This window comes from Excalfactoria chinensis, chromosome 4 (genome assembly GCF_039878825.1).
Source record: "Excalfactoria chinensis isolate bCotChi1 chromosome 4, bCotChi1.hap2, whole genome shotgun sequence".
Classification (NCBI taxonomy): domain Eukaryota; kingdom Metazoa; phylum Chordata; class Aves; order Galliformes; family Phasianidae; genus Excalfactoria; species Excalfactoria chinensis.
In genome coordinates, this window is record NC_092828.1 from 48,933,485 (window position 1) to 48,958,740 (window position 25,256).

Genomic DNA, 25,256 nt, shown 5'->3' on the forward strand with positions numbered 1-25,256 from the left:
TTACCTCAGAGGTGGTAAGCAAAACACAAGCAAAACAAATTCTGGCATATGCTACTTGAGAAATGCCTTATGAGCTTCATCCAAACTTCATTTTACCATGCAGAGATTTTAGGAGCTCCTAAGGAGTGATGAGCGCTAAACAACCACGTGTCTTCATTGGGGTGGATTGACAATGAAGCTAACACCTTCACTATTGATTAAGGTGTGGAAAGTTTCCAGGGTACCCTTAAATCAATTTGTGTAAAGCCTGATTGATTTTCTGCAAAACCACAGTTGTGCTGGAAGTTAAAGTTTGCTCAAAGCAGCTGTTTTGTGCATTCCATCCTCTAAAACAGTGTCCAGCTTAATCAAATTCAAAATTGTTTCATTCTGTAAGTCTTGCAGGTTTTCACACATAGACTTGATTGAAGATGTAATTTGTATTGAAAATAAATGGTACATACTAAAAGCACAGTTTGAGAAAGGAGTTCAAGTCCTGCTCATCTGAAGACTTTGATTATTGTTTTGGCCATGCCGTATTGCCAACCTGCAAAGGAAGAAAATGGCTCTTCATTTTACTTTGGTTGTTGGGAGAAAAGATGCATTTTTAAAGTCTGAAATGCTGTAACTGTGGAGACAGTGGATAACACAAACTTGAAGTGCTATTCAAGGCAATCAACTAGTATTGTTTCCAAAGTCTGAAGTTGAACAAAAAAGGTTGTTTCCATGTGACAAATTTCTTGTTCAGTCAACATCTGTATTTGAATCCAAGCACATTGGCCCCCATATGCTTATAAGCTCCCTACAGTGTGAGTAATCTGTTCCTTTAGATTTCTGCTTGATGTCTCTGGCATCCCTCTGACACATGAGTCCCATCTTGTCACCATGAAGACTTGCAATTTGAGCACACTGTCTCTTTTGTCCCATGTCCTAAGAAAGCATCAGAAGGACACGTTTCAGCATTATTAACACAGAATTCCTTGAGCTAGTCATTCTCTCTTCAAAGAGGTGCAATTGTTGAAGTAAGCATGGATGCAAATTTAGGAAGAATTCCAAAACTTACCTTTTTGTTGTTTAAGTAGAGTAATAAATATGCAGCTTATAGCAGTAGTAGTGCGTAGTCGTGTGTATAAACTTCCATTTCTCACCATTTCCTGAGAGAGCTTATTGTCTGTGGTGTGTCCTTTCCTTCCTCTGCTGCTGTGGGGCACCGTATGAAGAACATGAGATCTGCACTCAATGTCGGCTGCACCTCAGCATGTTTTCTGGCTGACTGGCTGTGCATTTTATAGTCTCCATTTTACTTCACTGCATTATCTCTGGTTCAGCCTCATCAAGTAAACATCCTCCAACGATGTACTGTTTAGTACTAAAGCCTGTCTTTTTGTTGGTAGCAGTCAGGAATTTGATACCAGATCTTCCAGAGAGGAAGAATCACCAAAGGGCAATGTCCCCTAACAGTAACCTTACGATAAACCCTGTGTCAGCATATAGCTCCAAGGACAGTCCAGAAAGTGGATAAATTCTGCACTCAAAATGCAGTTGCAGTTTTTTACATCCATGGGAAAAGAAAGTTATTAGATAGAGTTAGTGAATTCTTTTTGTGGGATCATCCCATTCACTAATTTGAAATTGCCTCTCTAATTTAATCTTTTTGTATCTTTGTATGTAGAGAATTAGGAAATCAAGCAGTCCTTGCAAATGGTCATGACAACGTTATAGAGATGGATGTGTTTTCTCCAACATATCACGATAGCAGTTATGGGTATGTGACTCTAAGCATTTGCATGATGCTAACTGTTACAACAGAAGGCCAAATGTGGTTATTTTTTTTTAAGTCTGTTTACGGTGGTCAAAAAAACCCCAAAACATGTGGAATAGACTTCTTCATCTCTATATCTTTTGTGTTTTTTTCTATTATTATACTTCAAATAATTTGTCATACAGATTCATAGTAAATAAAAGTCAATGAATTTTGACTGCCAAATCTATTCACTTTCACTTAAGAAAACAGAAGGGCAGTAGAGGTTGTATTAATTCTCCGTGTCCTGATTTTGCAAGCTGTTGCAAAATATTTGCATGCTTTTCCATTTGCCTGATCTGATCCTTAGTTTGTAACAACTTCCTATTTAGGAAATGTTTACATTAGAAATATTGTGACGTATTATTGTAGCATAGGCAATGACCAACTGAAGGGTTGTTTTTTAAATAGAATTGTGCATTTCATCTAAAATACTTTGAGCACTTGGTTTGAAATTTGAACTGCTGGTTAATAGATATAGATATGTAGGCAGGTATTGTTAATGGTAAATATAAAAAGAAAAAAAAATAGAGAATTCCATGTAACTTAACATTTTATTTCATTTAAATCAAATTTCTATTATAGAACTATTCTGTGTTTATTTATTTTTTCATTAATATCTGTCCTCTATTCAAACTGCAATTTGCTTGTCTTCTACACCAAATCAGTATACACGGTTTCTGATCCAAAAGAAAATGAAGTCCTGACAAAGCATTGTAATTTGTAGTAAATTCCAGCCTTCTAATCATCACAGTGTGTTCAGTTTTGGAAAATAATTTTTAATTATATATTTGCTTTTTATTATTTTTTTTTGCTCCCAATGGTAGGATAAAAATAAGGACTTTGTCCAAAGTCTGTTTTGCTAATATTATATCTTAAAATAGAAAAAAGGTGAGATAGTGCTTGATTGAATCGAGGATTGGCTTGCTAATAATTAATTAATCTGTAAAATCTATTGACACAGTACATTGATCTGCTTCGCATTCCAAAAAAAAACTCTTAAAATTTCCCCTAGGTACAAATTGAAATCGGCTGCAGTGAGCGAGCCGTGTGTTTAAATTCTGTTGGTTAATAATTTTCAGCAAACTCAACGATACTGCAGATATTTGCAGGAAGACTCTATTTTTTTGTTAACTAAAAGTATTAAGCATACTATATTTAAAAAAAAAAAACAAACAAACAAACAAAAAACAACACAAACCATGAGCCAAATATTACTGTTCCCTGTAGATCAGTACCATAGAATGCTGATTTGGATGTGTAATTGCTGAAGCAAAGTTAATGGAAACATGCCTGGCTTATGCTTTATATGTTTGCAATGGGACCACCAAATGCAGGTATTTTGGCTAGTGGGGACTATATTACATGAAATTCTTGTTGGTTGATGCTAGTTCAGGTAGCAGTACAATGAAATTTATCTTGTTTGCAATCCCTTCACTTTGAAAATTATGCTAGCAGGGATCATTTCATGGCGTGAAAGTTGTCCAGAGATAATAACACATCCGTTCCAATGCATAATAGATTTGAAACTGCAGCATGCTTTCAGCATGAAGATTCAGTTTATCAATCTTGCCAACATACTGTGTCTCAGCTAGAATCATTATATATTTGTTTCTGTGCTTTCATGTTGTGTGTGTGTTGCATTATGGTATAGTATTTCTTAGTTTGTGTGGCTTACTGAGAGAATGTTAATCTAATGAATCTGAGAATTTTAGTGTTAATAACTATAATAGGAAAAGACATTTAAGAAGTTCTGGCAATTCATATGCCTAGATCTTAGGAATAGTTGCTTATAGCTTTGAGATATTCATATTTGTACGCTATGCATAAGAGAAATCTTAAGTTATTTTAATGGTAAGTATTGTTAGCTTTCCTTTGTTTGGCCACTCTTTTTCCTAATGTGTAAATATGTTTGTATGCGTCTTAACAGATCAGCTTAGTTTGAAGTAAAGAGCTTGCTTTCTTTTTCTTAACATCTCTCTGACTTACTGAGGTATCCTATTAGAAACTGGGAGAAGAAAAAGATGCTATATCAGTGAATGACTGTATTTAGATCTCTTGCAGAATCTAAATAAATACTTTCTTTTTCCAGCTATGTATAGAATTGCTTCATCTGCTGAAAGTTTAATCTCTTACAAGGATAGGGTCTGAAAACCTGTTGTACTCAAGAGCCTTATTTCCAGGGATTGGAAAGACTGGGGATATTTTACATCTGCTGGCAGAGATATTCAGGGAGTTCAGTTACAAAAAAAAGTGGCCAGATTGTTACAAGGCTGTGTTGAACTAGATTCAAGAGGGAAGGAAGTCAGGAGTGCAGAGTAGGGGGAGAGATCTTGGCGTTTCTGGGCACAAAAAGACTAGATGTAGCTGTACAGATGAGTAAGATGGATTAGTTCAGGAGAAAGTAGTTGGCTGGGCAAGGTAAATGCTGTAGCATTGGGGATTGAGTAGGATGAAAACCAAAATTATTTTGTGTCCTTTACTTTTTGTGAGTGCTTACAAAAGCCTTGGCTGCTGCTGTATACTCTCACAGAAGAGAGGCTAGGAATAATCAGACTCAAGACTTTCTATTTGTGGTGTTCTTTGTCAATAAGATTTTCAATTCAATCTCCAAATTTTCTTCCAAAATTAAAATTAAATAAATAAAAATGTTTCAATAGTTTGGTAAAAGACAGTGAAGATAAGCATATAATAAGTTACAAGTTAAAAGCTAACATCTTTTTACAGTTACCTGCTTGCAGTTGAGCCTGCCATCCGAATCAGTGTAACTTTAGTTGAAGTAGAAAAGAACAGATTCGGCGAATTGTTTCAATCATTTCCAAAGAAGTAAGAAAATGTTAGCAAATATTGTGGTAAAGCTGAGACCTGGATGACTTTATAACATCAAAATCCAAGGTCTCAGTTAATGTTGGTTGTGCAGTGAGAAGTCCAACTCAAAAAAAGGCATCAGCAAAAATGGATATTATTAAAAGGAAACTGTCATCCTGTCTGAGCACAGGGTGTGGTCCTCTGCCTTGTTCTATCTCTGAATGCTGATCTCTCATATCTTTTTGCAAATATTGTTATTTTGCATATAAGAGAATGTGCAAATGTAGTTTACAAGTTCCCACCCAGGAATGATAATGGCCTAAAAAATAGGAGTGATAGGTGCATCAGATGTCTGTGTGGAGTTGCCAGGTTGGTGACAGTGGCTTTACCTCAGAGGTTATAACAATGCTGTCACTGCAGTGACATGAATCTGGGTGTCTGAGTGATTGCTGGTAGAGCAGTAATGGCAGCACAGAGTTCACAGATTATCCCAGGCTCTGAATTGCAGGAAAGCTGCAGCTATGGACATCCATAGGTGAGTTGAGGTTCACAGATCTATGATGATGGAACCTTCAGCCTGCTTGCAGCTTGAGGCAGAATTAGATCCTTTCAGACAGAGGTAGAATTCTTTCCCCCCACCCCAAAAGCTTTATTTATTCAGTACTTCAAGAGAGGAAGTGGTCAAGATTGCAATACTTCATCTCAGAGACCTCTGTGTGTGTGTCTCTCTCTGTCTCAGCTGGGATATGATTCCAGAAGAGCAGAGAACAAGATGAGGAACTGCAATATAAATCCTTATGCTCGCTTGAGCACTTCCAGTCCTCAGTGTATAATTCAAATTCTGTCCTTTATCCTCCCGTTCTCTGAGGAGCTAAAAATTGGAGTAACACAGGCATGTCCCACCCACGGCTTGACCCAGCCCAGCTCTTCCTGTGGCTGCTCCCACTCCGTGGCATCATGGCAGCAGCTCTGCCCTGGGCATGCGCACATTGTTTAGTATCAGCTGTACCTCAGTGTGTCATCAGTAGTGTCTGGGCCAAAACCAGGGCATAGAGATGGCAGCAGAGGGGGCAGCCTGACAAACTGGCTTCTGACATGGAAGTGTGTATGAAGCAAAAGGGGTGAAATTGAATTCCTCTATGAAGAAAAAGTGTTCCCATTGATGTTCAGTGATGCTCTCTGAACGCTTCTAGAGACCAAACAGTGGGTGTGAGCATAGTGATGCAGTGGGTGGCACATTTAGCAGTGGCAACAATGACAGTCAGTCATGTATGCTGGTGCAGATTGTTAGGAGCACAGCATGCAGGTTCTTGTTCAGCTGATGGTTGAAAAATGGTGTTGAAAAATAATGTTTTTTAGCTGAGAATTTACTCTATTTAACTGAGTATTATTGTGTTCTTTTTATCATTTGTTGTTTGGAGTAACCTTTGCAGATGCAGCCCTAAACAGTTCACTCAGTGTGGCCCAGACAAGCCAAAAAGTTGGACACCCATGTGTAGCAGCTGGTGCCTCCTTATGAAGTAAATATCAGCAACAGTGACAGTGGCCACATCGCTTACTGTAACCTAGATGGAAGTTGATTTGAAAGTTAGACTTTTAAGAAACCCAGAAGAGGCTTGTAAGGAGAATCGCATCAATTCATACTGTTTGAGCGGTATATGTAGAAGAGGCAAGTAATTGGACTCTACTGCAGAGAAGAATATGAGTAACTAAAACTTCCAGCTTTCTCTATTGGCCCACGGCCCACGCAGCATCTTTGCATCTGACTCCCCTGCTCACTTCTGCACACAAGATGCAACTTAGTGTTGTTTGTTTCCCTTGCTTATATCTTTACAGAGAACAGCTTAGCAGGGAGGAGCACAAAAAACCAGACTCGGGACAGACTGATTATTCTGAGTCTTGTATATATGTATATATATATATCAATGAAGTGAAACTCTCTTTCTTGGGAGAGAACTATCTGCCCTAACCTGAATTTGGAAGAATTATTACTAGGATGTTTACAAGTGCCATGTGCATTACTATAGCGCTGTATTCTTATTTATGCCACTGAGAAGATGGATACTTTGCAAAAGGACAGTATTCCTGCACTCCTAAAGACAAGAAGTTGTGGCCTGTGCTTCACCATGTCCCATCGGCTGTCAGAGCCAATTGAGGTGTACTTGTGTCTGGGTTGCTGTTGGAAGCTTCTGTTGCAGGTTGCCATGCCTGACTACTCCAGTCTTCCTTTAACAGCAGCCAGCAGTGGAGAAGTAATCAGGGGGACAAATGTGGAAGAACACACAAAGAAGTAGAAGGAAGAAACCCTCAGCCCTACTAGCTTTTTGTTTCTTTTCTTTCTTGGCTTCCAGACTTAAGTTTGTAAAGAAAGCGGGTCCTCAGTGTAAACCCAGCCAAATTCAAGCAGGTGTTACCATGTGTAAAGTGTTTCTCTGAAACATTTGAATAAGCTGTTAGAAGAGGCTTATCTCCAGTTCCCACAGATGTTTCCTCTGTTTATACATATGGATAATAGTTTTCCTCTCTTTCTCCCAAACTTTGATCATCATTTGATCTGATGTGATCTTGGAGCTTTTTCTGGGATTATGGAAGCATTAATATTGGCTCTGAGAAGCAGAAATTCACTTTTCTTTTTTCCTATACAATTTTTTATTGCAGTTCTGCAGGGAAAACAAACTAAGACAAATTTACAGCATATAATATATAGTTTCTGTGCAGGCTTGGATTTACATTAAATGCAGCCATATGGTTCTGTGGAAGTCAGTCATAAAGCGGTGCTAAGGGCAAACACCACCAACTACAAGGTTTCATCTCAGACGAATGTTAACAGAAGATGAAGACAGGCATAAAGTGCTCACAGAGAAACAAAAATCCAATTCCTTTTGAAGCCTACTGGGAATGCTGATCTCATGCATCAGTGAACCAGAGTTCATATGAGACCTAGCCAGTAATTTCTGTTATCTCTTTTACATCTTCCCTGTAACGTCAGTCGGCAGAGATTAATCTTCTCGTTCCATCTGCTTCTCCAGCTCAGTGCAAGGAATCAGATTTATTGATGTGATCTATCCATTAGTGAACCAGGCTGAGCTCTCTAATGTCAAATGGCAGGTGAGGGTCATGGTCTCACTCAGAGAATCCAGATCCATCCAGCATGAGTAGGGTCTGTCAAGACAGAGAACACACCAGCCAGTAGATGCAGTGCAAATGATTGATTGTGATCTCAGACTGTTGTTTTTTTTTCCTCTGGTTAATTGTTTTCTGTGTGTTCTGACAGCTAATGTATCTGGTAGGGTTTTTGTAAACAAAGGAAGAGCATGGTAATCCATTCCTGGGAGTGAGGAAATGAGCTGGTTTTGCTTAAGGAGTGTCAGGGAGAGATAAACACAAAAACTTACATGAGAGAAGTTGGAGCAAGCTAAGATATCTGCAGCCAGATGTAGCCAATACTCTCTTGGAGTTAATTCCTGAAGATTCATTGATTTCTTTGAATGAAAGTGGCAAATAGAACACTACGTCTTCCCAGAGATAGATGTATGCTATCTCTGCTTGTGTCAGGAAGGAAGCATTCAAGATAGAGAACAAGAGCTTCCACACCTCAGGATTCTCTGCTGTCTCTTGTATGCGTCCTTTAGAACCACTAGAAGTATAACAAGATATGCGATATGCTATAGGTTCCCTTATGTCTTGCTAGCTTACACTGGCTTCATGGTGCTGCCAAAGTTTTATACAAGGGGCTTCTACACTTTAAAAAAGTAGAATTACTGATTGCTGCTATTTCCCAAAAGGTAAATTATGAATTGAGACCGTTTTTAGACAAAACCTGCTATTCTAGTTTTTGTTCAGGTTAGCAATCATCACAGCTGTATCCAATTCAAAATAGGTTAATTACAGTCTTTATTCTAATACATTCAGTAATACCATATATGAAATTCAGTAATACCACTATATGAAATGTAAAAATCAAGCCATTGGGATTGCTATCCCTTTCTGAGCAGTAAGGTCATATCTCCTGGAGTATTGGTGCTGAGATGTATATCACCAAAACTAAGTTCCCTAAAATGTACATTACTCTCAGCTTGCATTCTGTTGAAGTATTTTCAACAGAAGTTTTTTCCACCACTTGAGGATATCAGGATATGATTGATGTGTTCCCACTTTTAGGTATCTAAAGTGCAGATACACTGCATCATGCCTCAGAGCGAATCCGGTGTAACAGATTGAGGTCCTCAGAGGAACAGATAACAACATTTACTGCAGCGTGCTTACAAATTTATTTCTTAATATAGTGCTGTCTACAAATACAGCACTCTTTAGAGTTGGAGAGATATTTTTTAATAGAAGGAACTAATGGCAGATTTGAGTTAGTGTTTGAGGGAAGATCAACCTGTACTGCACAGTGTAAAAATCAGTGTGCTCATTTCACTAAGCTGTTAACTTGTGATTACAGAGGACAGAATGACTTCTTCCCTGACTGGAGGAGTCAAATAAAATGCAGTAACTGTGCAGTCTAACAGTAACTTCATACACCGGCAAGAGCTTGTTATGTCCAGTTTTTTTCTCAAATCACAAAGAGAACAAAGGAGCCAGAGTTATGAGATTGGTGGCCTTGATGCTTAAACAGCATAAAATTTCAGAGTCTTGCAGATAGGGAAGGGTTTTCTTTCTTCTTTAACCTCACTACAAGTCAGTTGCTGTTCAAATATATGGGAGGGATTTGTGTTTTTTTAAGGACATATATTCCAAATATGGTTTCATTCTGAATTGCAGATACTTTATCCCTTAAGGTGAGGAGTGTTTTGATTCTGTGTGTTTATAAAGCCTAGCGGTATTGACCTTTAGCCTTCAACAGCAGTTTCTGGTCACTGTCATAATCTAAATAACAGCACTATAAGAAAATATCTCTATCGTGGTAATAAAATGTGATGCGTGTTCTGGCATACCTAGAAGAATTCAGAAGACTTTCACTGGACCTTCTTCACATTTCCTTGTTTAGTACAAATTTAGTATGTTGTGACGGACTTTCTGTGAGATTCTGCGCTCTGTTGGTGTAGTTGTACTATATAACATATGCTAATACAAAGCTAAAACAGTGCTTAGAAAAGTGTTGGAGAGGATAACATAGACTCTTTCCTATCTTCCAAATGGCTACGAAGTATTCTGTATATGATGTCCAATAGCAGAGAAATCGTAGCTGCAAACCACCATGAACCTTTTGTAAGTTGAAGCAATTTCAGTATGAGCTAAAAGAACCTCATGTATCTAATGTAGAGGTTATGTTATGAATGCTAAAAAAATTCAATAATTTTATAACGTTTGTGAGCAACATATTTAAAGGTAATATAGAACAGTTTTTTTTGTCACAGATAATTTTTTGGTATAATGTCTGAACTTCTGCTGTTCTGGAATTTAGAGTCTTCTAGATGTGTTTATATAACATTGCATTTATTAATATGGAGTATCTGTATTATTCTGAACTGGGGTGAAAAGTCTTTGTTACAAAGTCATTCTAAATGGTATTTCCATTGTTGAACACTGTACTGCCTTATGTCAGAAGTATTTGGGTTTAGGGTCTGTGCCTCACTGTCCTTGAATAGTTTCGTAATCCATCTCCATTTCTCAGAGGCCACAGTTTTAATGTAATCTTTTTGCCCAACTCCTGGGTTTTTTATCGCTTTCTTCTCATCCCACTTTCATATTTACTGAATTTAGTAGAGGTTACTTCAATTTTATCTTCCACAGAGGAAGTGGCAGCAGAGAGAAAATCTTATTTGGTGTGAATTCTACCCCCAGCTTGAGGAGGGGAAAAAAAATTGTATGTACCAGTCCCTGGTATTGAGTTAAATTAAAAGCACGATAATTTTATTTTTATTCAGAAGGTCCTGTCTTCTCTTCTTTGAGTTTTGGTACTGTATTTCTGTCTCTCAAAAGAGGGAAGTTAAGCGCAATGTCTGCCGATTGTGAAACAAGGTGATTTCCCAGCTTGCAAGCAAGGATTAGTTTATGACATAACCTTGTATTTTATCGCAAAGCTGTAATTCATAACTTCTAGGTACTACATTTTTTCTCTTTAAAATGTTAAGATTAGCTACACTTTTAAATAGAAACGCATATTGAATTAGTAGTCAGAAGTATATGTTGAATAAGCATGGAAGTAGAAGTCTATTTGCTTCAAAAAGTGAATTGAGTTATTTAATAACAGTAGAACTAGCTGGCCTTGTAAAATATTTGCAGGATTCAGTGGAATTTTGTACTCTAAAGCTTTAATAAAATATTTTAAGTGCTGCTTATGGAAGATCTAGCAAGTACTTGTTAAATGATCAGTTTTGAATGGAAGAATATGCTTTTATAGATGCTGTAAGCCTCCTATGAGATTAAATGTAATGTAATTGGTGGTAAGTCGGTGCCTGGTCAAGTAGTGCAAACAGTTTAGGCTTTAAAAAGTAGCTACTTGAGTGCCATGGTTTGAAAAGACAAGATAAATGGATATATAGATAATTAAAATTGTTTGCAGATAGATTATATTTCAAGAGCGTAAAGAATTTCAGCATTATCTGGAAGCAGCCTGGATTTGTTGTCAGATACTGCATCCTTCTGCATGTCTGTCGCACAGGATCATGGCTTGGGGAGGCAGGCAAGATGTGCAAGCCCGATAGCATTGCACTTTAAATACTGATCACTCTGAGCTGATTTAGAAGGAGAGTCTCTGACCACTTTGTTAGTAACCTCACTTATTAGAAAGAGAGAAATCCAAACAAATTTTCTTTACCCAGAGGAAGATGTCAGTTGTTGGGTGTTTTTTTATTGTTTGTTTGTTTGTTTTCTATTTTTTTTCTTATTTTTTGTCAGTCTTTTGCTGTCTCTGGATTTTTCCCCCAGCAGCCTCCAGCCAGCCAGTACAACCACTCTGCCATTGTATTAATGTGATTCAAAGGAAAGGAGTAATAGCTTGAAGTGAGGAGTCGTGCTGCGTGCTGCCTAAGACTGCACACTGCTGAATTCACATATAAAAGTTACAATTTTCTTTCATTGCCTTGATGCCTGAGGTGGACTGTCAGAGCTGTGACAGCTTACACCACTGCAGATATGTGGCCATCTCCCAGATTTATCTGTGGGATTAACTCCTCGAAGGCTTTGAGAATGTGGATTACAGTCTCTACTAGGTTGTGCTATACCAACATCTCAGTTCTCGCTTTCTCAGAGGAGAAACAAAAAAATCATACACTGAGAGTTTTGTTGCATTATTTTATTAACACTAGGACTGGATAAGTGTCCATGCAAGTGTTCGTATAATGAGAGTTCCCATTTTATTTATATAATTCTGTCCCCCAAAGCAGTATTCATTATATAGTGAGGAGGAAACAGCTTTCTTTTTGTTAGTTGTTATCCTGGGATCTATGCAGACATGGCCTGGAGATACCTTTTACCATGTATAGCCTGAAATGAAAGAGCAATAAAGGTCAAGTGAATAAGACTCTTTATCAGGACTTAATGAATCTGCATGCTTCTGTGAGTCTGTAAAATCAAACTAGTGGTTCTGAGGTAAAGCACCTTCTACATCAGGCTAGGCTTTGTTGGTTTTTGTGTTTGCTACTTAGTAAATGTCACAACTTGTAATGAAGCACTGTCTTATAGAAGGTTTAAACCACAAGTGCATTGTCTTTTGAAATCATTAGTAATCCTCTTTGCTCAGAAGCTCAGTAAAACTTGCATGTACTGTTGTGCATCAGTAGATCTAATATATATCCATCTGTTGCTTCTGCCAGCAAGTTTCATGTTGTTCCAAACAAAGTAACCTGCATATAGAATATTTCATGGTATTTGTGATGGAAATCTTTTTAAGGTGGGGGCTTGTGCCATTATGTTCAAATTCATCAAATTCATAGCAAACTTTTATCTGCTGCTATTTCTCTCATGCTGCACTGGGGCAAATTAATTTTCAGTGTCTCTACAGTGCATTTCTGATGAAGCCGTTGTACCAGTATAGGCTGATATGTTGCTATCCAAGGATCCAGGCATGGGCCCTGGAGGTTGAAAGTGCTGTCAGCAGAGAAGCAGTCCTGATGAGCCTGATGTCTGGGGATATAGCTAGAGGGCCTTTCCCTCCAAAGTCAGCTCATACTGTGCTACAACTTCTGACCTATACTGTGTATAAGGCATGCAGTAGATAAGAATGACACAGACGTGCCCTTACTTGGCTTCAGGAGAACCTGCATGTCTGCAATTCATGAGGGTCTCTCACCTAATCAAGAATGCAAACTCCTTTGAAGTTTTGTTTAGCTGCTTTTGCACCTGGTAAGTTTGAAATTCTCCACAGTGGACTTCCTTCCAATTTTTACTTACAACGTATTCGCTTTGCGAAGCCTCATTGCTGAAGGCCAGGCCTTACACAGCAGAGTTGCCAATGTAACAAATCAGTGGAAAAAGACCCGGTGCCAAGACTTTTGACTTAAGTGTTGTTGTTTCTGGAGGTGTGCACACATGCCTTGAGAAGAACTCCAGGTATTGTATGCCTGTATGCTGTACTTCCTTTTAAAGGCTTTTCTGAACTAATTATGCTGGTGTGAACTAAAATAGAATGTAGATAAATGCAAGGAGTAATATTTCCTTGAGAAAATTTCATTTCAATTAAGTGTATTTTTAACTCAAATAGTGTCTTAACTTTGGCTTTGCCTCTCATTTCTAATTTTGGCTGAGGTTCACTCTGGGCTCCCACTGAATATGTGTCTTTAGATTACTTGCCAGACTGTAACTGGCTGCTGTGTCCATAAATCAGATCTTGATACAGGAAGATTACGTGTGAGGAGATAGAAATTAGTGAGCTATGTAGTTAGAACACAAAGAACATATTTTAACTGACTAATTTTGGGCAAAATTGTCAGAACTTTATATGAGAGATTGCTGTTTTATTTGTATTTGACCCAGGAGAATGTGATGAGCAGTGTGGGCTACAGTCGGACTGCGTAATATTGACTTTTTAATGGAGTTCCCTGTAGTCTGCAGTTGAAGACAACAAAAATAAACAGCAGCAGAAAGTGTGTCCCTACTTGTTGGGTAAACTCCCAGATACCTTTTCTCTACCAGAGGCTTTTTGGTGTTTGTTTTTTTCTTGTGGTTCCGATTCCTTTTTGTGTAACAGTGTATCACTAATGTTTTGAGAGCTTTTCAGTCTGATCTTCAAGGGAAAACGCCTTTTTAAAGTGCAAGTTCTGTGACCAGTTTTGCTACTGTGATCCTTTGCAGACTGGATGCTCTTAGGCAATTGAAAAATACCCAACGTTAAGCAAAAACAGTATGACTGCCTGTGTTCCAATTCAGTTTACTTCTGTACTTTACCATGCGCTCTTTCCTTCCACAGGCATTTCCTATTCAAAACAGGAACAGGGACAACACCGCTGTTCAGTACTGCAACACCAGGGTACACAATGGCATCCGGCTCTGTTTATTCCCCTCCTACTCGGCCACTACCTAGGAACACTCTGTCCAGAAGTGCTTTTAAATTCAAGAAGTCTTCGAAGTACTGTAGCTGGAAATGTACTGCTCTCTGTGCTGTAGGGGTTTCAGTGCTGCTGGCAATACTGCTGTCCTACTTCATAGGTGAGTTCCTTTATTTTATAACTGTCATCATAAATAGGGATGTCAGATGGACTGTCCCATATTAGCCTTCGTGTGTAGCAAAGTTTTTGGTAACAGTAAAAACCATGACAATGACTTAACAAAAACTCCTGATTCTTTTGAGATAATAGAAAATCTGAATACTTTGAAAGCATTCTGTGACACAACAGCAGTTGAACTAACTTCAAAGAAGTATTTGAATTGCAATTAAGCTATGTGGTGTCTAGTCCTCACAAATGTATCTATAAAATGAAGGCTGTGAAGTTTTCACAAAACACAACTTGCAGCAAGCCTGTGGAACTCTTTTCTTCTTGTTTTGCGTTATATATAAGCAATGAAGCACTTAGGAGTTACAGTTATCACTTATTATATACATGTATGTTTGTGTGTAGAGCTGGAGCAAAAGTGTGATATAAACTTTGATTACGAGGTAGGGAAAATAGTTGTCCTAAAGGACAACATGCAGAGGAGGCTTCTTCTGCCTCTATAGGGTGTTTTTTTGTTGTTGTTGTTATTGTTGTTGTTTTTTAAATTATTTTCTGTTTTTTAAGTACTCTTTCCTAGTTTGTATTCTATGTGATTTCTTTTATTTCTTCATTACTTTATTTAATTTCATAAATCCTTTCTATAAATATACCATTTGAGTTTTACGCAGTTTAATTGCTTAACTGTGAGAAAAACATTGATTTCTGTATGGGAGCAGAACAGGCTTTTACTGCGTGTGTATCTTCCATCACTTTGTCCAGATCACATATTCTGTTACCTCTGAGTCCTTTACTGGTTTCCAAAGACTTTTTTTAACTGATTTTTTAATTAGAAGTTTAAGTCAGCGCTGCTGCGTTAATAAAAGCATGAGGGTCTGATTTTTGTAAGGCATTGCTTGCACTCAAATTCAGAGTCTTAGGAAGTCAAGGAAAGAAAATAGAAGGGGGAAGAGTCAATCTGTCCTTCTCTTCTTCATTTTAAGATCTGGGTAAATTAATAACAAAGCCTAGAAGGCCCTCTGATCCTTAAATCTTCATTGCCTTTGTTGAAACAGGCTTTCTACATTTCAATCCAAGGCAGAGCATAAGCTGTATAAAGCCTTTGAAGTAGTTCTTTCTGGGCTGAAGCATCTGAGAACAATGCAAAAAACTGGGTTGCTGAGTAGCTGGAGAAATTCCTCTCTGCTATAGCAAAGCAGAGCTCCTGGAACACCTTTTCCACTTCAACTGTGAACACCAAAGTAAAAAACGCATTTATATGAACGTAGGGCTTGACACTACTGCCCAATATTTGTCATGATTTGGATTGTTTCTTATGTGAATATATACAGGAGTATGAAGGTGTGGCTTGGAGTTAAGCTTTAACACTGCATCTTTTTTTTAAGTAGGATTGAAATATTCCCATTTATAAAGCACAGTAATTGTGCTCAGCTTTCATAATGCTGCCTCTTAAGTCATTATCATCAAATATCTGCTGCCAAAAAAAGTGTAAGAAAAAATTCAGTATTGAAATATCACTATCAAGAAATAAGGAAAAATAAGGCCATAGAGATAGTGAAATATTGAAGATCTGATTGTCAGCTAGCCCAAAAGAGCAAGATTACTTATGAATCTGACAGGTGCAAGAAAATAGCTGATCTGGATTATTTCTCCCACAGGCATGGAGATATATATATAGATAGATAGATAGATAGATGTATATATACTTATTATATATATAATTTATATAAATATATTTTTTAAAATCATATATATAGAAGCATGTCAATTGTGCCTTTATTCCTGTGTTCAGGGAAAGAATTGGGCTTTCCAGTGAGTGAGTGCTTTCAGCTCCACACATCATTTATTCACATACTCTGGGGGGGGGGGGGGGGGGGAACAAAAAAAAAACTAACAAAAAATGCAAAACAAAAAACAAAAACAGCTTTACAGCATTTCATGGGCTCTTGCCAGTTCACATACTTGCTGAAATGAAGAATGCATGAGGGCCTTCCTTTGCCCGTAGTCAGTAGGGAGCTCTCTGCCTACTGGTGATATTACACATACTCCAGCTAGCTCAGCAATCTAAATGTAAAATCCAGCACTCAGTGATGCTCTCTAGAGATCACACTGGGTCCATAAAACCATGTATAGATTACACTCATTCATAACTGTGGTTTTACCATCTCTGCAGGTGTATCAGAAATACTATCCATTTAGTAGGCCATCTAAGTATGAATCGGTGAAAATCATTTATGTAAGGTGGAAACAGTGCTTCATCTTGGTTAAATGTTGTGCTGGGTAGATATGAAAGAGAAATGGCTGAGCAGGTAATTGATAATAAAATATAATCTCGGGAAGGGTTGTGGTATTGTGAGACCTCCAGCACTGCAGTGTGCCCAAAACACAGTGATCCAGCTTGTTTGCTGAGGCCTGCAGCAGCTGAGGTGGCAAGTCATGTCTGTGAAGGTGTTTGAGATGTGTTTTTAACATCACAGAGAGGCATTGCCACAAGCACAAAAATGCTTCAGCCACTGCTGTCAACTATGATGGTATGGACTGATAAGGAACATGGTATGGCTTGTGTCCACTGTGTGACTGTGACAGCTGTAGGTTGAAGGACTAACTGGATCACTCACCTGGTGGCAAGCATAGCAGACCCTTCTGGGGGTGAGGGATGAACATGTCTTACCCAGGCATGTTTTAGCTACAGAGGTATGGGATAGAGAAAATGACTTTTTATCCCCTCTGCTCAGACAACATACGGCAGAAGAGACAGTTTGCTAGACTTCATGTCTGCCTTTGCAGAACTGCTCCGTCAGTCAGTTAGCCCTGCCAGAGGAGAGGAACTACACTGAGTCTGGTCTGTCTTGCACTTCTTCCATCGCTGTGACAGGAAAGACTCCTGTGTTTACAAAGTCTACAAAGAGGAGGTGAGAGCAGCAGATAGCAACATGGGGAGGGACCAGAGCAAGTGCTACACTGTAAGGCCACTTAATACAGTCTTTGGGGTCACAAGGAGTTGAAAAACATTATTTCAGTCTGAAGTAAGGAAAGTCTCACTTCCAGCCTTCCCACATACTCTTGATTTTCAAGCCTTGGTGGTCTCTCAACTGTTTTTGAAGCGCAGAGGATGTTGAAGCTTACTATTCCTGTCCATGAGACCTGCTCATCTCTAGAGAAAATAAAAATGAGTTGTGGAAAGTGCTGACCTTTTGGTTAACGGGTTTATCTGATATTTAATTATGGAGAAACAATTATTTAATCAACGGGAGCATGCATGAGGTGCTGAACCAAAACGGAGTGTAGCACGTATAGAAGAGTAGACTTAAATAAAAAAGCAGCTCTACTTTAGAGTAAAGGATTTGAAGAACAACTCCCCAAAACAGCATGCTAAAAAGGAGAAGAAAGAATATAAACTGCTTAGTTTAGGGATTGAGATTACATTGGAATTTGTTTAAACAGCTCATTTGGTTAACTGCTATACATAATAAGATTTGCAACCAAGAAAATAGCGATTTTATTTCCAAAATGAACATTTTCAAAAAACTTTGAAAAATATCATTTTATTTTTCACTGTTTGGAAGACTAGGAGGAAAAGTATTAAATTTAAGCCATGAAAGAATAAGAAATATGATGTTGGCTTTGTTTGATCTCTTTTTATATACACATGAAGAGTTTTACCCAACTTTGTATGAGCAGTCTGTGTGAGTGCCAGAAATAGACTCCAGCTTTACAATGTGCAAGACAAAACAGAACTTTGCCTTTTTTCTCCCCGAGACTTACTACCTCATTTGGCATCCATCATTTGCAGTGAATGCATGAAGTGACAGTTTGGTAGGGCAACACCTAGGCAAAAAATGGACATCAAATCAAAGTTTTGCATATAACCACCATCCTACCAATTACGTATTTGAGGATCTTCTCTATTTACTTTTGGTGTTGTTAATAGGAGGATCTGATTGTTCTTTGATGTTTCTTGTAACTGAAGAGCCAGCTGTTCAGTTTTAAATATATGCATCAGTCAGAAGGAGTTGTTTTCAGTGTGTTGTTGCATAACACAGACTGACTAGCTACAGTAATGGCCTAATTGGTACAGCAGTAATCAGTTCTTTTTTAGCAGAGATTCATGCTGCATCAAATAAAAGAGAATTTGGGGATATCAGGGCCCCTCTTTCTGGCACAAAAATTGTTTTGGCACCTGATTCTTCACTGCCAATGACATTGTCAGAGTTGATATAAGAAGCTGATCCAAGGGCTCTTTTCACTTGTGTGTCATCAAACAGGCAGATGGTTTTCCTCAGTCAGTGCTGGAATTAGGATTACTCAACTGGGCTTGAGAGTTGTGTACTGATAGATCACCTGTCCATCATGAGTGTTTTTCTACATCTACTAAGTAGTTTTCTATTAACATAAAATAGTCTTCAAATACATTATGAGGCCTGATCTGTTTAGTCCATCTCTTCTGTCCTGACTTCTCAAGAACAGTCTGTCACAATTTGAAGTCTGTTTGTATTTTATGAGTGTTTTAGCCTCTGTGTAGCTCAGAACTAATCATTGTTCTAGTTTTAGCTCTGCAGCTGGTGGTTAGGAGAAGAATTTACACCAGCCTGTTGCTCCTCATGATAAAGTAAATAATTATCAGTAGTAAAATGAAGAAATCTCCTGAGGGGAAGCAGGAGGGGGGGAACTTTATTAAATAAAAAAGACCACAGGAATATTTTTATCTCCACTGCTTCTTGTGAGCAGTTAAGTAAAACCTTTTCAGACAGGAAATCTAACAAGAAAGCTAACTGTTAAACTGAAGTGAAACATCTGGGAAAATACGTATTGTAGTTTGTATTTCATTCTTTGAGAGTCAGTAGGAATGTCACTATTCTTCTGTGACTCAGGGATGACCACATAGATGTAATCCAAACTGGAAATATGAACATAATAATAACATAGTAATATGAACATAGAAGAGATACCAGACTTGAAAGCCATGTTAGATAATCACAGATAATACATATCTTCCGTGTTTATATAAAGATGGATCCATTGTGTTTATTCCTCTGTTATTACATTGTACATTCAATTTTTTTTACCTAATCTGAACATTGTTACTGATCCAATATCTGAAGATATTTAAAGTAAATTGCAAATTTATTTGCTAATGAATTCTAATAAGTAATGTGCATGGACAATTATCTTCAGGGTGTGAGAGGAATTTCTTGAGAATAAGAACAGAGCAACTGAAGAGGTTTTTGTCAGTAGAGGAGATGGATTGACAGGAAAGAAAGTTATCAAGGTTTGTTGTTAGAGGAGACTGTCACAGAAGGATGTAGTGTGTGAAAATTAGATGTAAGGGCTGATTAACTTTCTTGCAGGTGGGTTTAAAGTGATCTTGAAAAGTTAGAAATTTTCTGGTTACTGCACACTGAGGTTAACTTTCCATCTCTCCAGTGTTGTTCTGGAGTTTGTCTGTGGCCCTGCTCACACTATTGAGGATGTAGTGTGACAGCTACTGGCTTTTACATCTACTCACAGATTGCAGAGGACCAGAGAGATAACTTTTCTGTGGGGCTCAGTGACAGATGCCCTAGTAGGGCAGAACCACCTGTCACAAGACTAATGGACTTAGGAGTGGGTTTTTCTTACTAAAGAAGAACGAAATATACCTGTAATCAAAGGGAACCTATTTTGCCTTATCAGCAAAGAACAATATAATACTTCTTTTTGATTGCAGTGCCAAGTTAACAATATTCTGCTGTTCATAAAGCTCAATTACTGCCAGGATAGAAGAAAACAACTTAATTAATAATGCCATTTAAATGGAATTTTTATTATAGTACTTGGCGTAGGTATTGTAATTAACAGGCATGAGGGAGAATATAGTTTAGTTGCCATTAATCACCTTTACTTTCATTATGTATTCACAAACTTTCTCTTTGACCCACATTTGAATTTGAATGCTGTAGTGCTATTGTCTCTGGAATCTCTGTCAAGATTTCCAAGATTCTTTCTGCTTTCCAGCAGAGTGCCTGCATTCTCTTCCCACTCTGCCTCCCTAGGTTTCGCATGGACCTTGGTTATGACTAATGTTTCTCTGAGGTGTGTGGGTTGGAAATATGTTCTCTGTCTGCAGCTGTGTGGCAGATTTTCACATTTTGCCAGGTTTATGCTCTCACTGCATTTCTCATTCCGTCAAATTAGAGATGCTGAAGTAGACTAATACCTGTAAATATTACAGATTCAAAAAAAAAAAATTGTATCTGGGTCATGGCAACTCCCACTATCAATACAAACTGTGAGACAAAAGGATTGAGTTGAGAAGTACTCGCGTATACTGGTGGATGTCAGCAGGACATAAGCCAGCAGTATACCCTCACAGCCCAGAAAGCCAACTATACCCTGGGCTGCATCAACAGAGGTGTGGTCAGCAGGTCAGGGAGGTGATTCTGCCCCTCTGTTCTGTGCGGAGACCTCACCTGGAGCATTGCATCCAGATGGGGAGTCCTCAGTGCAGGAGAGACATAGACCTGTTGGAGTGCATCAATAGGAGAGCCATAGGAATGATCCCAGGAATGAAAAGTCTCCCCTATGAGGACAGGTTGTGAGAGAGAGCTGGTGTTTCCTCAGACTGGAGAACAGAAGGCTCTGGGGAGACCTGAGAGCAGCTTTCCCAGTATGTAAAGGAGGTCTGCAAGAAGGATGGGGAAGTCTTTCCCCTTTAGCAGGATCTACTATGGTAGGACAAGAGGAAACGGTTTCAAATTGAAAGAGGGGAGATTTCAATTGGACATAAGAAGTATTTTACACTGAGGATGATGAGGCACTGGCTCAGTTTGCACAGAAAGGCAGTGGATGTCCCATCCATGGAGACACTCAAGGTCAGGCTGGAGGGGCTCTCAGCAGCATGATCAAGATGTGGGTGTCTGTTCATTGCAGGGATCCTTAAAGATCCCTTCCAACTCAAACAAAACTGATTCTGTGATTCTGAATGTGAGAACTATTTTTCATTTCCTCTTGGTCTGTTCTCATCATTTGGAGAATTCTTTGAGATTTTACCGTTTACCAAATCAATGCATCACAAAGTATCAAAACATCCACCCAATTATACACAACAAGGGTGTTCTCTTAGTGCTTGCTGATTGTACCAAGCACTTAGGAGAACCAGGTCAATTTTGCATGTTCTTATGCAATGTATGCAAACGTGTGCAGCTGTGAAAGCAACCACTGTCTGCAGTACTCTGGAAGGTACGTAACTCCATTCTTAGTCACAGTTAGCATCTCATCATAACAATCCTTCAGGCTTTTTAAGGAATGTCTTGGGTGTCTCTGAGGCTACTGGAGGCAGTAGTGGTGTTCTTGTATCATCCTTCCCTTCATAAGCTAGAGATTTGCATTATCAGTTCCAACTTGGTGGTAGTTTGAAGTGTCTGCCTCTCAAAGTAGGAAACTGTAGGTTAGGTACATATCGCTTTCTTGTTCCTGTCCAGAATGGACATTTCTAGGTCTCTCTCAGCTCCAGATACTGCAGACAGCAGTTGCCCTGATGACAGTACTGTGGAGGACTGAAAGGGTCAGCCCCTCTGCAGTGTGTGGTTCTGCTATGCGATGGTCAACCTGTTGTACTACATATTACTGCTGGACTTAGCTCTGGGAGCACAGAGCCGTAAATATCTCATAGAAATATAAGGCAGTACTAAAAAGCGTATAGCCTCTGCTGTTAGGACTGCAGTGTGGGGCTTTGTACCCATATAGCTGGTGAATGTACAATTATTTAGGAAGTAGAACCCATCTTCTAAAGTTTCTGAGAGATTTTAATAACCAGAATGGGTAGGATTCAGTAACAGTGAGAGAGAGTCCTTGAAGTCTGAAGTGCCAGTCTCCTAGTTCTATTTCAGCACTTCATAACCTTCAAAAACTAAACTGTAAAAGCAAGATAACTGGTGTTTGTAGACCATACCTTACAAATAAGGTGTCAGACAACTCATTTCTGGTGTATTCTTCGTATGCAGCAGTATTAAAATAGGCACAACTGTCCACACCGTTCTTAAGCTTAATCATGAAGCTTAATATTAGTGCTAGTAATTCTGTGGGTTTATGCATTGCAGTGATTTTCAGCTATATCCAACATGAGAAAGTTTTTTGCCTGTGGCTTCTAGGTATATGCATGAGGTTTGTACCATGTTTAGAGCAGACATGGCTCATGAGCTAGTTGTGTCACCATAGCATGGAAATACTTATTTCTAGTTTGTACCCCTTTCTATCTTTCAGAACAGAGAGACAGGGAGTACCTAGTCAGAAAATCATTTGTTACATTTCAGTATCTTTCATTTCATGTTGGGCTGATCAGTCTAAAAATGTTATCAATATCTTTCACTGACATTGCACCACAACTAAGCACATTGAAATATGAGCACGTTGAATGTACTTTTTTTGCTTCTAGCAAGAATACTGTTAGAGATAATGCCTTTAGCTGATGTTTTTTTTAAGCAAAGATCTTGTTACTCAGTTTTATACTAAGCACAAAACATCATAGTTACTATTTCAGGAGAGCAGAGTATAAACATTTGACTGGTGCTGTAGATGTTGTGTGCTATTATTGTTAATGGCACTGAAAGTAAAACATTCATTGAGAAAGATAATCCTCACACAGAAGGATGTAGGAACCTGTAATTTGCAGTCAGGAGGTTGAAAGAGACTTGACAAGATTTTGCAGGATTAAAAAAGCTAATCCATCAAGGAGCATACCCACCTCCACTCCCGAAAGGGTTGTGTTCTTGTTACGATTTACCACAAGGTTTTTGTCAATAGTCCTGCCACCCTTCCACTTTTGCCCGGTGAAGCAGATTGAAACTCAGTATTCCTGGCGATGTAACACGTGTAGTGATGAAATACAAGATGACATGATGTCATTTTCCATAGGTCCTACATTGTGTCATTATGCTGTCATGCTGCAGAGTACTGTTCCTTTTCAAACTATGGTGTTTCTGGGAATACTGAAATGTCTTTCAAGCATGTGCTTGAAGGGAATGTGCTTCTCTCTGTGTTCCTTCTCTAATATTCTGGAAGACCCACAAATTTGTAGCAGTTATTCAGCCTAATGACAAATACTTGAGAATTGTAGTTAAATTATGCTAGTTACTCTTTTGGATTAATAAAAAGCTTAGAATAATTCAGAGGCATGGTTCCTGTTTTATCAGTGGAGGTGAATACATGCTACATTTAGGAGTATTGAGCTTATGTAGTTCTTCAAATTTATTCTGTGAAATAGAGGTGAAATTACTCAGATGATTTAAATTGTTTGTTGATGTAAGATTTACAGACCTCTTTTCTTTGCTGCTAGTTCCCATTAGTTTCTGATTTGTATTTATGAAGGAAGAAGTTGGCCCTTACAGATGTGCTGTCCACGCACAGACATGTTATCTGAATTACAGTATATGTTGAAGCAGTAGTGTAGTGTCAAAATTGCTTATTTTCTGTAAATTGTATCTCATCTTTAAGTTGCAGTCCTTTCTTGCGTCTTGTGAAGAAATCTGCTTTGTCTGGTTTTAAATGGTTTTAAAAAAATCATTCTGCTAAAACACCTGACTTAGATGAGAATTTTGCAAATCTCTCTCTACTCATTGAAAGAAAAAAGTCAAGTGCATGAGTCCAAACTTGTTGTGAGCAATCTGTTTGGTATTACACCTGTGACTCAGGTGGCAAGTACACATGGGCTTTGATGCAGGTGTACTTCCCCCATTGCAGCGATTAATTAAGCATGCAAGTTATGGGTCCTCCAAAGTAAATAGGAGCTATTAAATACAAGATCCTGTGTTTTCACATACATGCCACTTCAGGAGACTTCATTCACAAAACCAAAGAGAAGGTTGTCTCTTTGGAATTGTAACCTATAACAGCATTCGTGATTTTCTAATCTAGGAATAGGAGATATGGTACAACTGCTGAGATTATGCATTTGAAACGTTCTGTTACCCTCAATGGTAAAGCCAACCAACCAAATAAGGAGTGGTTTTGCCTAAACATAGTGAAAAAGGATCACACAAAATCATTTCTTCTAATACTTCTAATACAGCAATACAGGAGCCAGCTGTGTATTGTTAGCACCCTTGTGCTAAACACTAGTCTACTTGAGTTTCACACAAGGTGTAACACAGTAATTTGCTCCAGTAAATTTGTCTTTCTTCTTAAAGCTTCAGACTCATCTGTTGTTCATCTTCTCTTTCATCTTTGAAATGCCAAGTTCCAGAGCAGTTCCTATTGAAGTACTTTTTGTTAGAGTTGGGTCTGCATTTGACTCCAAAACTTCGTGGTATAGGGAGCCTGCTTTGGCAGGGGGGTTGGACTCGATGATCTCTAGAGGTCCCTTCCAACCCCTACAATTCTGTGATTCTGTGTGATTCTCACAGTGCCAAGTGAGAGTTCTTTTTCAGTTTATTTGCCAGGTTTTCAGTCCCCAGCAGGCTTCTTTTCTGTCTCTTTCCTATTAGTAATTTTGGGTAGAAGTAATGCTATGTTGGTATACACAGGTTTGAATGGGATAAATTCAATCCTTTCTTATTATTTCAATTCACCCAGAGCCAAAACTAGAAGTTTGAAATAAGTCCTTATCACTGAGCCGATACCTTTTCATACAGCAACAAGACTAATCAGTTCTCTCCATCAGTTTTATTAGTAAGTGCTGCTTTAGAGGTAAGGCTGTCTATTCTTAAGATCACATGTAAGATTTTATAGTTCAGTGTCATAGTTGATTTAGTGGGTGTTGAGGGGAGAGTGTTTAGTCTGGAACTGTAATCCTACCTTGTTTTTCCTAGGGTTTACATAGCTATTAAAGAAAAGGCTCCTGAGGTACAAACCACTGGACTTACAGTTAGCAGTATGGTTGTCTTTGTATCATGAGTTTCTTCCATAATTCATTTATGATAAATTAATTTCTTGATTTCTTTTTATTGGTAGTATTTTTTACGTGCCTAGAGTGCATCTTTGCTCACACGATTAGTTTCATAAATGCCACATCTCACTTTAATGAGACCTCTGTAGGAACTACTGTCTTGGTGTGTTACTGCAATCCATATAAAACATATTGATGACAATAAAATTAA

The 25,256-nt window shown here is 38.4% G+C and overlaps 1 protein-coding gene across 22 annotated transcripts in view; it reads left to right on the forward strand.

Annotated features, from left to right (window-relative positions):
* The window catches only part of TENM3 (teneurin transmembrane protein 3), a 396,952-nt gene that overhangs the window by 267,619 nt on the left and 104,077 nt on the right, over positions 1-25,256 (forward strand). For 20 of the 22 annotated variants that reach the window (XM_072333908.1, XM_072333911.1, XM_072333910.1 and 17 more), the window contains one exon: positions 13,944-14,182. In XM_072333908.1, coding sequence (XP_072190009.1) covers positions 13,944-14,182 — 239 coding nt within the window. Of the gene's footprint in view, positions 1-1,651; positions 1,745-13,943; positions 14,183-25,256 lie in introns of those variants that run through there. The other 2 variants (XM_072333931.1, XM_072333925.1) reach the window with 2 other exon arrangements.